At 31.7% G+C, this 14,653-nt stretch overlaps 1 protein-coding gene across 1 annotated transcript in view; it reads right to left on the bottom strand.

Moving 5' to 3' along the window:
* scn5lab (sodium channel, voltage gated, type V-like, alpha b) overlaps window positions 1-14,653 on the bottom strand; it is a 112,384-nt gene that overhangs the window by 32,247 nt on the left and 65,484 nt on the right. Inside the window, 3 exon segments of the mRNA XM_042751688.1 lie at window positions 4,369-4,388; window positions 4,390-4,496; window positions 14,541-14,653. The exon segment at window positions 14,541-14,653 is cut by the window's right edge and continues 325 nt beyond it. Of these exon segments, the coding sequence (XP_042607622.1) occupies window positions 4,369-4,388; window positions 4,390-4,496; window positions 14,541-14,653 (240 nt within the window).

The raw sequence follows: 14,653 nt of genomic DNA, 5'->3' as shown, positions 1-14,653 counted from the left end.
GGTCATGTGACAATTTGCACTAAACATGTGACACTGCACATATTTAGTTTTTCCATATTTACAAACAATGCAAAAAAACACCTGTCAGTAACATGTTTAGAGCTTTATAAATGAAAACCTTCTTTACGGTCAATATTGTGACCAGGGTGATTAAATGGGCTAGTGCTCATAGTTAAGGTTAGAGATTTGAGTATTAAACTCTACACTTAAAATGTGGCGTACCGAATTGATTAGTAAATTACATTTGGAAAGAATTAGGTTAGAACATTAAATGAAAAGATCTCGTCCCTTTTTTATTTTCTTCAAAATTGTAATAATTAATTTGTCCTTTATTTCTATACACTCTGCTCTTACCATTGAATAGCACTGTTTGGTTGAGTATTTGTATTTTATTATTATTATTATTATTATTTATTTTTCATTTTCAATTTTATTTTGGTTGAATATTACTTTAAGGATGTTGTTTCTTTTCAATGTTTATCATTTATGTAAGTTTTGTTTTTACATAAATAATTTTACACAACCTTAATTTCAAAGGATGCTGTTGAAATTCCAGATAAGAACATTTAAACACAAAGTTCACATTCAAATAAGTTACCCAACTTCAAAGAATTTCCATATTTTCTGAAAAAAAAACAAAAAACGTTGCGTTGGTGCAAGTCACATTTTATCACGTATAAAAACATAAAATACTGGTAAATAAAATAAAATATTTATAAATATTATAAACATTTATTTTTTTATTTTTTTTATTAAATATTGTAATTTAGTTTTCTCTCACTTTATTACAAATCCTTAAAATTTAGCAGTAAATTTAGCAGGAATGAAAAATACAAGTATAAAACGAACATATATTATAAGGCCATTCATTATAAACATTATATTTCTTATTCTAAATTATTTATTTAATGTGGAATGTGGAAAATGCATTATGTATTTTTAATTATGTATGCATTACAAATAAACTTATGCTGACACTTCTCTCACTCAGCACAAATCCAAAATGTATATCGCTATAAACACGCAACACAACTTATATTCCGAAATATATAATAAATTTCATCATTAATACATCATGCATTGATTTCTCCTTTAAGTAGTAAGTGCTTTAAGCAATGCACTTATTAATGCAAAGTTTTTAGGCAAAAAAGCATCTGAAAGCCTCTGTCTCCTTTGTGCATTTGCCTTCCGAATGTGTGAATCTGCCCTTTTGACTTCTCCAGCAGAGAGCTGTTGACTGATTCAATTCAGTCATGCGAAAGTGTGCTATTATTCGATTTGTAGGTGAGAAACCCGATCTCGTCTCAAACGCCGCTGAAATGCTGAAATGTGCAACCGAGAATTATCAGAGGAAATACATGGCAGCTCATTTGCCATAAATCATTCACTCCTTCAAACAGACCCAGAGCAGAGATCTGAATGTTTGCTACCGCACGCCGATGAAGTCGATAGCTTATAAAGTGCAGATTCGGGCACACAGAGACGTCTGTGTAACATTTTTATCATCACACACACACAGTATGACAGATGTTGGCCATTTCTCAGAACAAACTCTTACTTAACAAAGAAATTACGCAGAACATAAAGACACCCTTTTGAAAATGAAGAACACTTTAGCATATTTTTGAAAAGAGTAATTAACATGGAAATAAGAATATATTTAAATTCGAACTGAATGTCTACTGTAATTGCATGTTATTTTCAGTTTCCATGAAAATGTATTATAGTTTAAATTTATATTAAATACAACTTTAGATTTTTTTTGGACCCACTTAAGTACATTTTATATGCATTTTCATAATTCATAATTTTGTCTATGAAATACGGTTAAAGTTTAATAATTGCAATATACTTTAAATCATGCTAGCAGCATGCAAAATCTTTCTAAAAAGATGCTAGCAACATGCTAAAAGATACTAGTCAATTATGCTTAAAATATGCATGCAATGTGCTAACAACATGCAAAAAAATTGCTAAAACATCCAGGATGCTAGCAATTAATTAAATAAACATAGACACAGCTTAATGTTTTTGACCACTTAAGTGCATTTTAAATATGCATTTTCATAATTCATGATTTTGTCTATGAAATATGGTAAATGTTTAATAGTTAAAATATACTATAAATCATGCTAGCAACATGCTAAATCTTTCTAACAGCATGCTTAAAGATTATGCTAAAAATATGCAAGCAATGTGCTAGTAACATGCTAAAAACTTGCCAAAACATGCTGGCAATGTGCTAAAGGATGCTAGTAATATATTAAATAAAGCTAGAAACATGTTAGCAACATAACTCAAAATGTGTTAAGACATAGAAACCATGCTATGATTTCAATTGTCATAAATTTTTTGTTATATTTTTATTTTGTTATTTTATATAAATTTTTGTTTTTTTGAAACTTATTTAGTATTTTATATTTTTTATTTTCATCATTCATAATTTTGTCTGTATAATATGGTTAAAGTATAAATAGTTAAAATGTACTACAAAACATGTTTTTTGTATTATTATTTTATTATAGTGTTATAAATGTTATAGATGTGTTATATATTGTTGTGAAAAACATGCTAAATTCTAACAGCATGTTAAAACATGCTACAGTAGCAACATGCTATTAGAGGATGGCAATGGTGCTAAATCATGCTAGAAACATGCTAGCAACATGCTACATTTTTTGCAGCATGCTAAAACATGTTAAATATGCTAAAATGTGCAAAATCATGCTAGAAATATGCTACCAACCTGTTAATTCATGTTAGGAATATGCTAATTTTTGCAGCATGCTAAAACATGCTAGTAATATGATAAAATAGGCTAACAATGTGCAAAATCATGCTAGAAACATGCTACCAACATGTTAAATCATGCTAGCAACATGCTAAATTTTAGCAACATGCTTAAACATAAAAGGTGCTAAAAAACATGCTAGTAACATGCTGAAATATACTAGCAATGTGCAAAATCTTGCTAAAACATGTTAATTCAAGCTATAAACAGGTTAGCAATGTGCTAAAGGATGCTATCAATCATGCTAGAAACATTTTAGGAACAAAATATCTTAAAAATGTGCTAAAACATTTTAGAAAGTTGCAAAACCATAAAATTGTAGTACTTTTTCTGACTTCTCTGAGTTAAACCAAACTTTAAAGCTTAAGCCCAACGTTAAGCGTTCCTCATTTAGTGTAAATTTATATTAAATACCTAAGAATGCTTTTTTGACCCTTCCAAACGCAGCAGACGTCTCAGGCTCCTCCATTCAGATCAGGGTTTTTAGCATGTTGGGATGCATCTGATTGGACCGGAGGGTCAACGCATTGAATATGGAGAGTCAGTCATCATCATATTAACACAGGACCATTTCGTCTCTGACAGGTTTTTTAATATTTTTTGTGACAGGGGATTTTATTTTTTGTGCCATTTTGCTTTTTTTATGTGTGTTTTATTGTTTATTTTTTTTTATATCAAATCACCTGCACTTCAAAACAAGTGTAAACAGGAGGATCATGACCGACACACATGACTCTGACGTCTGCGACCATCCTCAGAAAACGTCTCACACTTTTACTTACATTTTCTCCACAAGGATTTTTAAAAAATCCATGAACCAACCGAATCTACCAGAGCTGAAATTAATTATTACATCCAACATTTCTAAAACAATATCTGTAAAAAAAAAAAAAAAAAAACATCTAGACATGCAAGAAAAGTTTTATATTCAGCATAAATTAAAATTTGTAAAGTATTTATCAAAATGAATAAATATTTAAATTTTTTATAAGCATGCAAAATATATACAAATAATAAATTAAAAATAGATTATTATATTATATTTTATTATATTATATTATATTATATTATATTATATTATATTATATTATATTATATATTTGCATTAATGTAATGTGAATTTGGGATGATAATAGACCAATTTATAATGAAAATAATGTAAACAAGCAAAATGCAAATATACATAAAAATTAAGAACAGAAAATTAAGATTTTTTTTGTAATTAAATATTTTAATTCAGCATAAATTAAAACTTATAAAGTATCTATGAATATATATTTTTTAGTTTGTTTTGTTTTTGCATTAATGTAATATGAATTTGGAGGATAATGTGTTAACTGATCATGAAAATAATGTAAACAGGAAAAAAATATATATACAATATAAACAACAGCAATTAAATGTCATTGCTGAGCTCTTTGGCAATTTTTTTTTTTTCATTGTTAAGATGGAAATAATGGAGAAAAAGAATGTGATTTTTGCATGATTAGTGCTGTGTGGTTTGTGAATGAATCAAGCTGTTATTGATCCTCAGAGTAAATACTGCAGCTGTGAGTTAAATATGTTGCTTTACGTACAATCAGGAAAGCAGTTTTGAATCAAGCTGTTATTGATCCTTCATCCCGGCCTCAGAGTATTCATCCTCCTCCTCGCCGGGTTTCCTGAGGTCGATCGTGCTGCCCTCTGATAGGCTGGTGTCGTCTCTCTGAAAACCAAGAGAGCCAATCAGATCTCCTGACCAATGAAATTACACATTTCACCTTTCCAATCACTTACTGGACTCCTGGAGATTAAAATCATCAAAAAAACATTGTGATTCAGACAAGATTTACAAATTTGTCAATTTGACTGATGATTAGCTTGATGTATTCATATAAATAAGACTTATAAAATAATTATAAAGTATAATTAATTAAAATATTATAAAAAATTATAATAAATAATAAAAAAAATTATTAGTATATCTATAAAGTAAATACTTGAACATATGCACATAAATAATGTATATTAGTATGTCTGTAGTAATAATAATATAAAATAAAATAAAAAAACAAAGAATTGTAAATTAGTATTAGTATGTATATTTAATAAATGTATATTATCATTAGAATATCTATATTTAAATAATATAAAATAATTATTAATTCTAAAAAAAATATGAAATTATTATAAGTTTTAGATATTATACAAACAATAAACAAGTGTGTTAATATATCTATACATAAAATAAATCCATAAGCCTATAACTAGATTATGTAAATTAGTATTAGTATCTATATGAAATAAATAAACAAACAAAATCTAATCAAAATCTAGTCAATACAAGACAATGTGGAAACCTCATTGTGTGTCATGTGGTCAGAGGTTAATATTCTGAATGCAGAATTTGTCAGAGTGTTGAAAGCATTGCTTGGTGTGTGTGTGTGTGTGTGTGTGTGTCTAATTCCAGTCGGTTCAGCGCAGCCGTGATTTATTCTGGTATTCAGAGGTTAGCGTGTCTCCAGGTGCTACTTTCGTTTCCTTGTCAGACTGTGACACACTCAGTCCATCATCACATCTCTTTAAATGAGAGGAAGCTCGTGCTAAGTGGAGCGCTGAGTGTGTGTGTGTGTGTGATGTGGGTGTCCAATGAAATTTAACACCAGACCAGCCCACGGCTTCCACAGGACGATAAAAAGACCACACAATGAACGCATGCCTCACTGCTGCTCTATTGTTCCACACAAGAGAAACAACTAAGAGAATATGAGGAACAAATATTACTGAGCTGTGAAAGTAAAACAGGCGTTTTGTGGCTTGTAGTTCATGTCTATTAGACTGCAAGGATTACATGCTAGTTACTTCTAAACACTGACAAAGAATATGCATTTTAAATGTCTTTCTCTGCAAGGAAAATGAACCAAAAATATTGATCGAGCATGTCTAGGTCACATTTAAAAATAAAAATAAAATAAAATAAAATAATATAAAAAATAGCAAATAAACAAATAAATATTTTCAGCACATTTTCCTGCCAAATTCATACTACTTTATTTACTTTATTTGCTTTGGTACTTAGAATCCTTAAAAAGTCATTATGATAAAAACTTTCAAAAAATAAAAAAAAAATTGTTGTTAATTTGTTTACTTTTTTTAGAAACAAAAATGAAAAAAGACTAATTAAGATAACTTTTTGGTTGTAAAATGTGTTCTTGATTGTCATGCAAAATGTAATTGTCATAAAAAATTAATTGCTATAAAAATAGGCTCCATATTTGTGCAAAACAGAATGCAGCGATATATCTTGAAATAATTTACACATTTTAATTTCTGCTGAATTTTTTTTTTTTTTAAATATTTAACTAAATTTCTAGTGTTTATTGTGAAAATGTGCTAGTTGTCATGGAAATAATTTTACAATGCAGCAAAAAATTTATGGTCATTAAAAAAGCTTCTTTTTCTTTGGGCCAAATAAAATATTAATGCAACGTTTTTATCTTGATTTTAAGGTGAAATATGGCCTGTTTTTTTCTCTAGAATCTATTTAGGCTTACAATCTTCTGGGAATTGCAGCTCTGGGCATTTCCAGGCTTTTTTCAAAAAAAAAAAAAAAAAGATATGATATGATATGAAAAGAAGAAGACAAAAGCAGATATGTGATATCGGCCCGACAGTATCAGTTTAACCTAATTTAGCTTCCATTCTCACTTAACATCAGATTTTAAAAAAAAAAAAAGATATGATATGATAGGATTTTTATGTCAATAAACAGCAATCTTTTGATAATATTTACTGACTCTTCAGGGCTGTTTTTCTCTTCTATTGTATGATCCGATGAGATTAAAGTGAAATATGATCCTTTTTTTTTCTGAGCACTCAGTAAACAGTAATGAGCTCAGCATTACATCATCAATATCACTGCGTTTTGTCCGTGTCAGAAAGCATGACGGCCCATTAGTGTGCAGCTTTGTTCGTCTTGCACGCAAACTCAAGTTTGCATGTGGTTCTCGCCGGCGTGCGAGGAATCCCAGCGCTGCAAACCGGCCACAAAAGCCCTATAAATAACCTCCCGCAGGCCTGCGAGAGCCTGGATGTGGCATTCGGTGCTGGAATCTAATGAAATCAGAGCCGTTTGAGTGCCATCAGCGGAGCGGCTGTCTAATCGCGCTGATTCAACAGAGACTGAGGCGAACGAGCATCAATAAAAACCGAATTCCAACACTTCACTTCCACCTGCCGAGAGCCGTCGTCCGTCAGTCACACAGAACCACATCAATAACACAATCAAATCACATGATGCCATTAGAGCCAGGATGTAGGACACATCCATACCGCATTATTACCGGACAAACCTGAGATCAGATCTGTCTGACTCACTGTTGTCTGTCTGTCTGAGCAGTACTGATGAACAGAAGATGAAAACATTGTCATGCGGTTTCTATTAGGGTTATATGGTTTGGGGAAAAATCTAATTGCACTTTTCTGATAAAAGCTGTGAATGCGACTTTAAATGCAATTTAAAAAAACGATTTAGTTGTTTATAGGGCTGCACAATTTAGCAAAACTTTTGTTATTATACTGTAGATCAATACGGCTATAAAATACTAATACTTTTTTGATTAATCGTGCAGCCTTAGTTTCTCTGATGCAATATGCAGGTGATGTAATCTCATAAATGTCTAAATCATCACAAAGTCCAAAGCGAGAATCACACCTGGCACAAGTAGAGCAATGTGCAAGCAAGCAGAAGAACAAATGCATCTAATTCTGGCAAATTATGGGTCATCAGAGTTTGAACTATTAGCGTTTCTCAGAATGAGCTCGGGTCTTCTCTGAAGAATCACCAGATACACAGAGATGCACAGAGACACACAGAGACAAACAAGAGACACGCAGAGACATACAGAGACACAATCAAACACACAAAGATACTTAGAGACACATAGTGATGCACAGAGACATGCAGAGACACATTGAGACATCCAGATACACTCAGAGACAGACAGAGACGTAAAGAGACACACACAAACACACACACAGAGACACTCTGAAACACATAGAGATGTACAGAGACAAACAAGAGACACTTAGAAACATACAGAGACACAATGAGGCAGTCCGAGACATGCAGAGACACAGGTACAGACAGAGACACTGAGACACACAGAGACAAAAAGAGACACACTTGGACACTCAGAGACAGACAGAGACACACTAAGACAGAGACATGCAGAGACATTCAAAGACAAACAGACACAAAGAGACACACAGAGACATGCAAAGACTAACCAAGACATGCAAAGACACATAGAGACAGAGACACTCAGACACACAAACACACTGAGTCACACTAAAACATGCAGAGACACACAGATACAGACAGAGACACTGAGACACACAGAGACAAAAAGAGACACACCAAGACACTCAGACACAGACCGAGACAGACAGACATGCAGAGACACATAGAAACGGAGACACTCAGACACACACAAACACACTGAGACACACAAAAGCATGCAAAGACACACAGATACAGACAGAGACACTGAGACACACAGAGACAAAAAGAGGCACACCAAGACACTCAGAGACAGACAGAGACACACTGAGACGGAGACTTGCAGAGACACAATGAGACAAACAGACACTCAGACACAAAGAGACACACATAGATATCCAGATACACACTGAGACAGAGAGAGACACACGCAGAGACTAACTGAGACATGCAGCGACACATAGAGACAGAGACACTCAGACACACACAAACACACTGAGACACACAAAAGCATGCAGAGACGCACAGATACAGACAGAGACACTGAGACACACCGAGACAAAAAGAGGCACACCAAGACACTCAGACACAGACCGAGACAGACAGAGACACACTGAGACAGAGACTTGCAGAGACACAATAAGACAAACAGACACTCAGACAAAAAGAGACACACATAGATATCCAGATACACACTGAGATAGAGAGAGTCACGCAGAGACTAACTGAGACATGCAGCGACACATAGAGACAGAGACACTCAGACACACACAAACACACTGAGACACACAGAAACATGCAGAGACAAACAGATACAGACAGAGACACTGAGACACACAGAGACAAAAAGAGACACACTTAGACACTCAGATCCAGAGTGTCTCATGGCATGTGCAGCTATGGCTTTAAAGGTAATATATTCTTTGCAACACTGAGCAAAAACACATAATATTTTGTTTAAAATATAACACAATATCAACTTCATATTTACTGAACTGTTGCATAAAATTACATTTAAACTTTTTTTGCACCACTATCTTGAAGTTTAAGACATAACTGCATTCATGAAGTTGTTTTCCTGTCAACAGACAACTATATGAAATGTAAGATGACGTTGAGGTCTGGTGGCGTGGCCAGTGTGTTAACTGTGTTTAATTATTTTAATCACATTATTTTTTTCATAACCTAGTTAACATAATATAAATACATTTAAACCACAACTTAATGAGTGCTATCAAGATGTGAAGAGACTTTCAACCAGTATAAAAAAAATGTTTTTGAAACAAATCACCTACCCTGCCTTTAAGTATATTGACAAACAAATAAATAAATCTAGCTATATTATAACTCAAGCTCCAACAGCAGCATTTGAGTCAAAATGTATTTTGTACGGTGGTTAACTTGAAGCGGAGGTTTCTTCAGGTGAACGCGGAGCGCTCAGGTTTGATGTGATGTGTGTGATGCTGATGTTGGGTCATGTGTGTCTGCTTGTGTTTGTCTGACTGCAGTGTTCAGTGATTCAGGTGTGATCCTGTCGACTCGGAGCCCAGCGGCGATGCTCTGACATTACAGCGCTGCGAAAACCAACCGCACAAACACACAACAAACACAGAAACACACACCACACACTCCTGCAACACATCCATTACAAATCACAACACTCACAAATCAGTCAGTAGGAGGAAACGCAAAGATGCAGTTTAAATAATGCCATTAAAAACAAACATAAATGTATCTATCTATCTATCTATCTATCTATCTATCTATCTATCTATAAATAAATGAATAAACATTGCATAAATAAATAAATAAATAAATATTAGTATACTTATCAATATTAAATAAATGATTATTGTATTTGTATTATGGTAAATTAAATAAATAAATAAATAAATATAAGTATACTTATCAATATTAAATAAATGATTATTGTATTTGTATTATGGTAAATTAAATAAATAAATATTAGTATACTTATCAATATTAAATAAATGATTATTGTATTTGTATTATGGTAAATTAAATAAATAAATAAATATTGGTATACTTCAATATTAAATAAATGTTTGTTATATTTGTAAAAAATATAAATATAAATATTTTTATAGCTATAAATAATTAAAACAATTTATACAATAATACAAATAAACATATACCTATAAATAATTATATAAACATATATTATTATTTTTAAATCATTCACAAAATAAATAAATAATTACTTGTATTTGTGTGTCTATAAAGAAACAAACGAATGTAGATTAATATTATTATATGTATAAATAAACAAATGCATATTAGCATTTTTATACATATAATTAAATAAATAAACATTAGAACACATATACATAATTAAAATCCATATAATTAAAAGCCATGTACATATTTGTATAACAATAAAATAAACAAATAAATATTAGTATACCTAAGATACTTGAATAAATGCATATTAGTATTAGTATGCCAAAATAAATAAATAAATAAAATAAATAATGTAAATAAGTATAAGTGTACAAACTGTAAATTATGTATGTAAACTATCTATTAACTATCTAACAAACAAACACATACAGTATTAATATTAGTATATCTATTAATAAACAAACAAACAAACAAACAAATAAATAAATAAATAAATAAATAAATAAATAAAATTCCTTGTTAAATTCCTAAAAATAACACCAGGCACAAATGCGTCAGTAGTTGTCATACAGTAAGAGCTCAGAGCTATAAAACGAACATGCAAATCTTGAGGAAATGCAAAAGTACAGTATAATTTAAGTCTCCGGGGCGTTTGTGTCACTCTTACACCAGTATTCATATACAGAACACCTCTTATTAATGACACCAGAAATAGAAGCTGTTCTGAACAAACATCCTGATGTGCTTCCCACATCCCTGATGATTAAAGACAGAGAAAGTTCTGGACTATTACCAAGCTTTACAGTGCGTTTGTGATTCGGGGGAAGCCCGGATAATCTGTGCCGGGAGGGAAAACGACAAGAGATACGAGAGAAAGGACAGCGGAAGATCGAGCGAGAGAGGACAGGTGCAGCGCAAGATAAAAGAACAGCTAAACGAAAAGATAAAAGATGGACAGAATGAGGCAGAACAGGTGTAGTGACAGATTAAAGAGACGAAAAAGAAACTGCTTCATCACAGGTGCGCGAGATTCATTTCTAACAGAGACAGGATTGCAGTCATTCAGAGAAAAGCTCTTAGAGAAGTCATGGAAACCACACACACTTTCAGTCAGAATGCATCTGAGTCTAATTGATCTGGCGATTAATAAATGCCTCGCTGTTGAAGAGTTTGTCATGCTTTCAGTGGTTTGAGACTGACCGCAAACAAGACTGGGGTTATTAACTGAAATGTTTTTTTGGTTTTTTTTACTCTGAAAATAAAATAAATGTTAAATGAAAAAAAAAATTAAATATGAAAATATTAACCTTTTTTATTCCAACTTGATGCACTAAAATAACTTCAACTGAAACAAAAATGAATAAAAACAACAGATATTAAAAAATACATAAACTAGAATTACAATGAAAATACAAAAAATAAAAATTATATTAACAAAAACAAAATTTTTTAAATATATGTCAAAAATATATGTCAGGAAATACAAAAAATACAAATTATTAAAAATATATATATATTTAAGAAAATATAAGGCTAAGACACATTCACCACCACTGATTTTACTGTTACCCAAAAATAAACCTAAAACTAAATAAAAAAAAAAGTTGTTACTTGAAATAAAATAATATTAACTGAAATAAAATAAAATTAAATATAGAAATAAAACTTTAACTTATTTTATTTCAGCAAGCTGCTTAAGCAACAAGTCTCATCTTCATTTAGTTTAACTTCATGTACTAAAATAACTAAAAATAAAACTGAAATAACAATAAATAAATAAATAAATAAATACCGAAAAATACAACTAAATGTCTAAAACTTAAAAAAAATTAAAATGAAAAAAGAAAATACAAAAATGTAAAACTATCTTAACATAGTAAAAATGGAAAATATTTAAAAATGATACAAAATATACAAAATAATTTAAAATAGAAATATTAAAATAAAAACTATATTAAAAATATTAAAGGATAAAATAAAAATGTAAATATTAAAAATGATAATAATTATAAATATTTACAAAAATTTAAAAAACTAAAATATAGAAATTAAAACTATCTTTAGAATTACATACTGTACATACATATATATATATATATATATATTCACACGCAAACTCACACACACATAAAGTACATATGTATGTGAATTTCATGCAGAGTCTTTTCTAATAACTCATAAGTTCATGTGCACCTGTTGATTTCACACACACACACACACACACACACACACACACACACACACACACACACACACGCACGCACACACACACACACACACACACACAACCTCAGGCTGTGTTTCAGTGGGTTTAACCTCAAGCCTTTTACTCAGTCTGGCCAATATGTTCTCATGTACACATGAAACACAAATAAATCTGTCTGTGACATGCGGCAAGGACACGGTATGCATGAAGGGAAACCATCTCCGGATGAAGACGCAGGAGAAAATAGCAGTTGCGCGTAGGCGTTCATAACTGCACTTCACATTCATCTGAGAGCTACTTATTAGTCTCTGTGCGCTCGACCTCGTCTGACCGGGTGAAGAGACAGAGACGCACAGCCCGGAGCAACAGAGCCAGACGAACAGAAGACGCTAACAGGAGCGGACGAGGCTGATCTGAGGCCAGCCGGACACCGATGTCCTCAACAGTGCTGGGGATCATGCATTACAAGTAACTAAGTTATGTAATCAGATTACTTTTAAAGTAACTAGTAAAGTAACCCATTACTTTTTCAATTAAGTAACACCAGTTACTTTGTTTCCTATGTCTTGACTGACAGCTCTTGTGTTGCCATGGTGAGAGAAATCAGGAGTAAGTGCAGAGACGCTGTGTGTGTGAACATGTATTTAATCATCTCACCTGCACAAAAACAGATTCAGTATTCCTCAAAATGAATGCAAACAGCCAAATGCCAACGCAAAATATTATACAAGCCTGCAATAATTAAATATGTTAAATAAGACTAATATTTGTGACCCTGCACCACAAAACCAGTCATAAGGGTCATTTTTTCTGAAATTGAGATTTATGCATCATCTGAAAGCCAAATAAATATGCTTTTCATTGATGCATGGTTTGTTAGGATCGGACAATAACTACTTGAAAATCTGACCTTCGATGATACAGTTCAACCGTACTAATAAATAAAATGACACATTTGTTCATTCTTAGTTAACAGTTAGTTAATAGAGAGAACTGGACCCTAATCTAAAGTGTGACCAGAAGAATGTATGTCGTTATCTACTAATTATTTGAAATGATTAAAAGAACATTTCATGTCTATCCTTGTATCATTCATTAACTTGTCTTGGTTGATATAGGATTTAGAAAGTAATTAGTAGCAAGTTGTGCATTAAAATGATTAATCGCGATTAATCGCATCCAAAATAAAAGTTTTTGTTTACATAATATATGTGTGTGTGTTTATTATGTATATATAAATACACAACCATGCATGTATATATTTAAGAAAAATGTTACGTTTATATATTAAATATATTTATGTGTGTCCCTGCAGCACAAAAGCAGTCATAAGTCGCTGGGGTATATTAGCAAAAATACACTATATGGGTCAAAATTATAGATTTTTCTTTTATGACAAAAATCATTAGGATATTAAGTAAAGATCATGTTCCATGAAGATATTTTGTAAATTTCCTACCATAAATATATCAAAACTTAATTTTTGATTAGTAATATGCATTGCTAAGAACTTCATTTGAAACAACTTTAAAGATGATTTTCTCAATATTTAGATTTTTTTGCACCCTCAGATTCCAGATTTTCAAATAGTTGTATCTCAGACAAATATTGTCCTCCAAACAAACCACACATCAATGGAGAGATTATTTATTCAGCTTCAGATGATGCATATTTCGAGAATATGCGATTTTGTGCTCCAGGGTCACATACAGTATATGATATAATTTATATGTAGCCTACATAAATATATATATATATGTAAATACAAAAATATATGTTGTATGTGTGCGTCTTTAAATGTACATAAACACACACATATATTATGTAAACAGAAACTTTTATTTTGGATGCGATTAATCACAATTAATCATTTGGCAGCACTAAAAGTTAAATACTTTTTAGAAAGAGTAATTTGTACAGTAATCTAATTACACCATTGAAGATGTAATTAGTAACTAGTAATTAATTACTTTTTTAGAGTAACTTACCCAACACTGGTGCCAAAGCATAATGGCCCAAAACAAATAAATTTTGCCTGGGTCGTCATGTGGCCACGATAATATTGAGAATATGTGATATTGCTAATATCATTAACTGTAATAGCCTTGGTAAGTGTGCATGATTCGGTTTCTTTCACTCACCGGTTTGGTCTCCTCTCGCTCCTCCTCCTCGCTCTCGCTGGCCTCCTCTTCCTCCTCCTCCTCCTCCTCTTCCTCGGGGAACTCCAGGTCGGACTCTCCGGGTGCGATGGGGA

The sequence above is a fragment of the Cyprinus carpio genome, chromosome B24 (genome assembly GCF_018340385.1).
Source record: "Cyprinus carpio isolate SPL01 chromosome B24, ASM1834038v1, whole genome shotgun sequence".
Taxonomy (NCBI): domain Eukaryota; kingdom Metazoa; phylum Chordata; class Actinopteri; order Cypriniformes; family Cyprinidae; genus Cyprinus; species Cyprinus carpio.
Note: the sequence above shows the minus strand (reverse complement) of the source record. Positions and strands in the feature narration are given on the sequence as shown.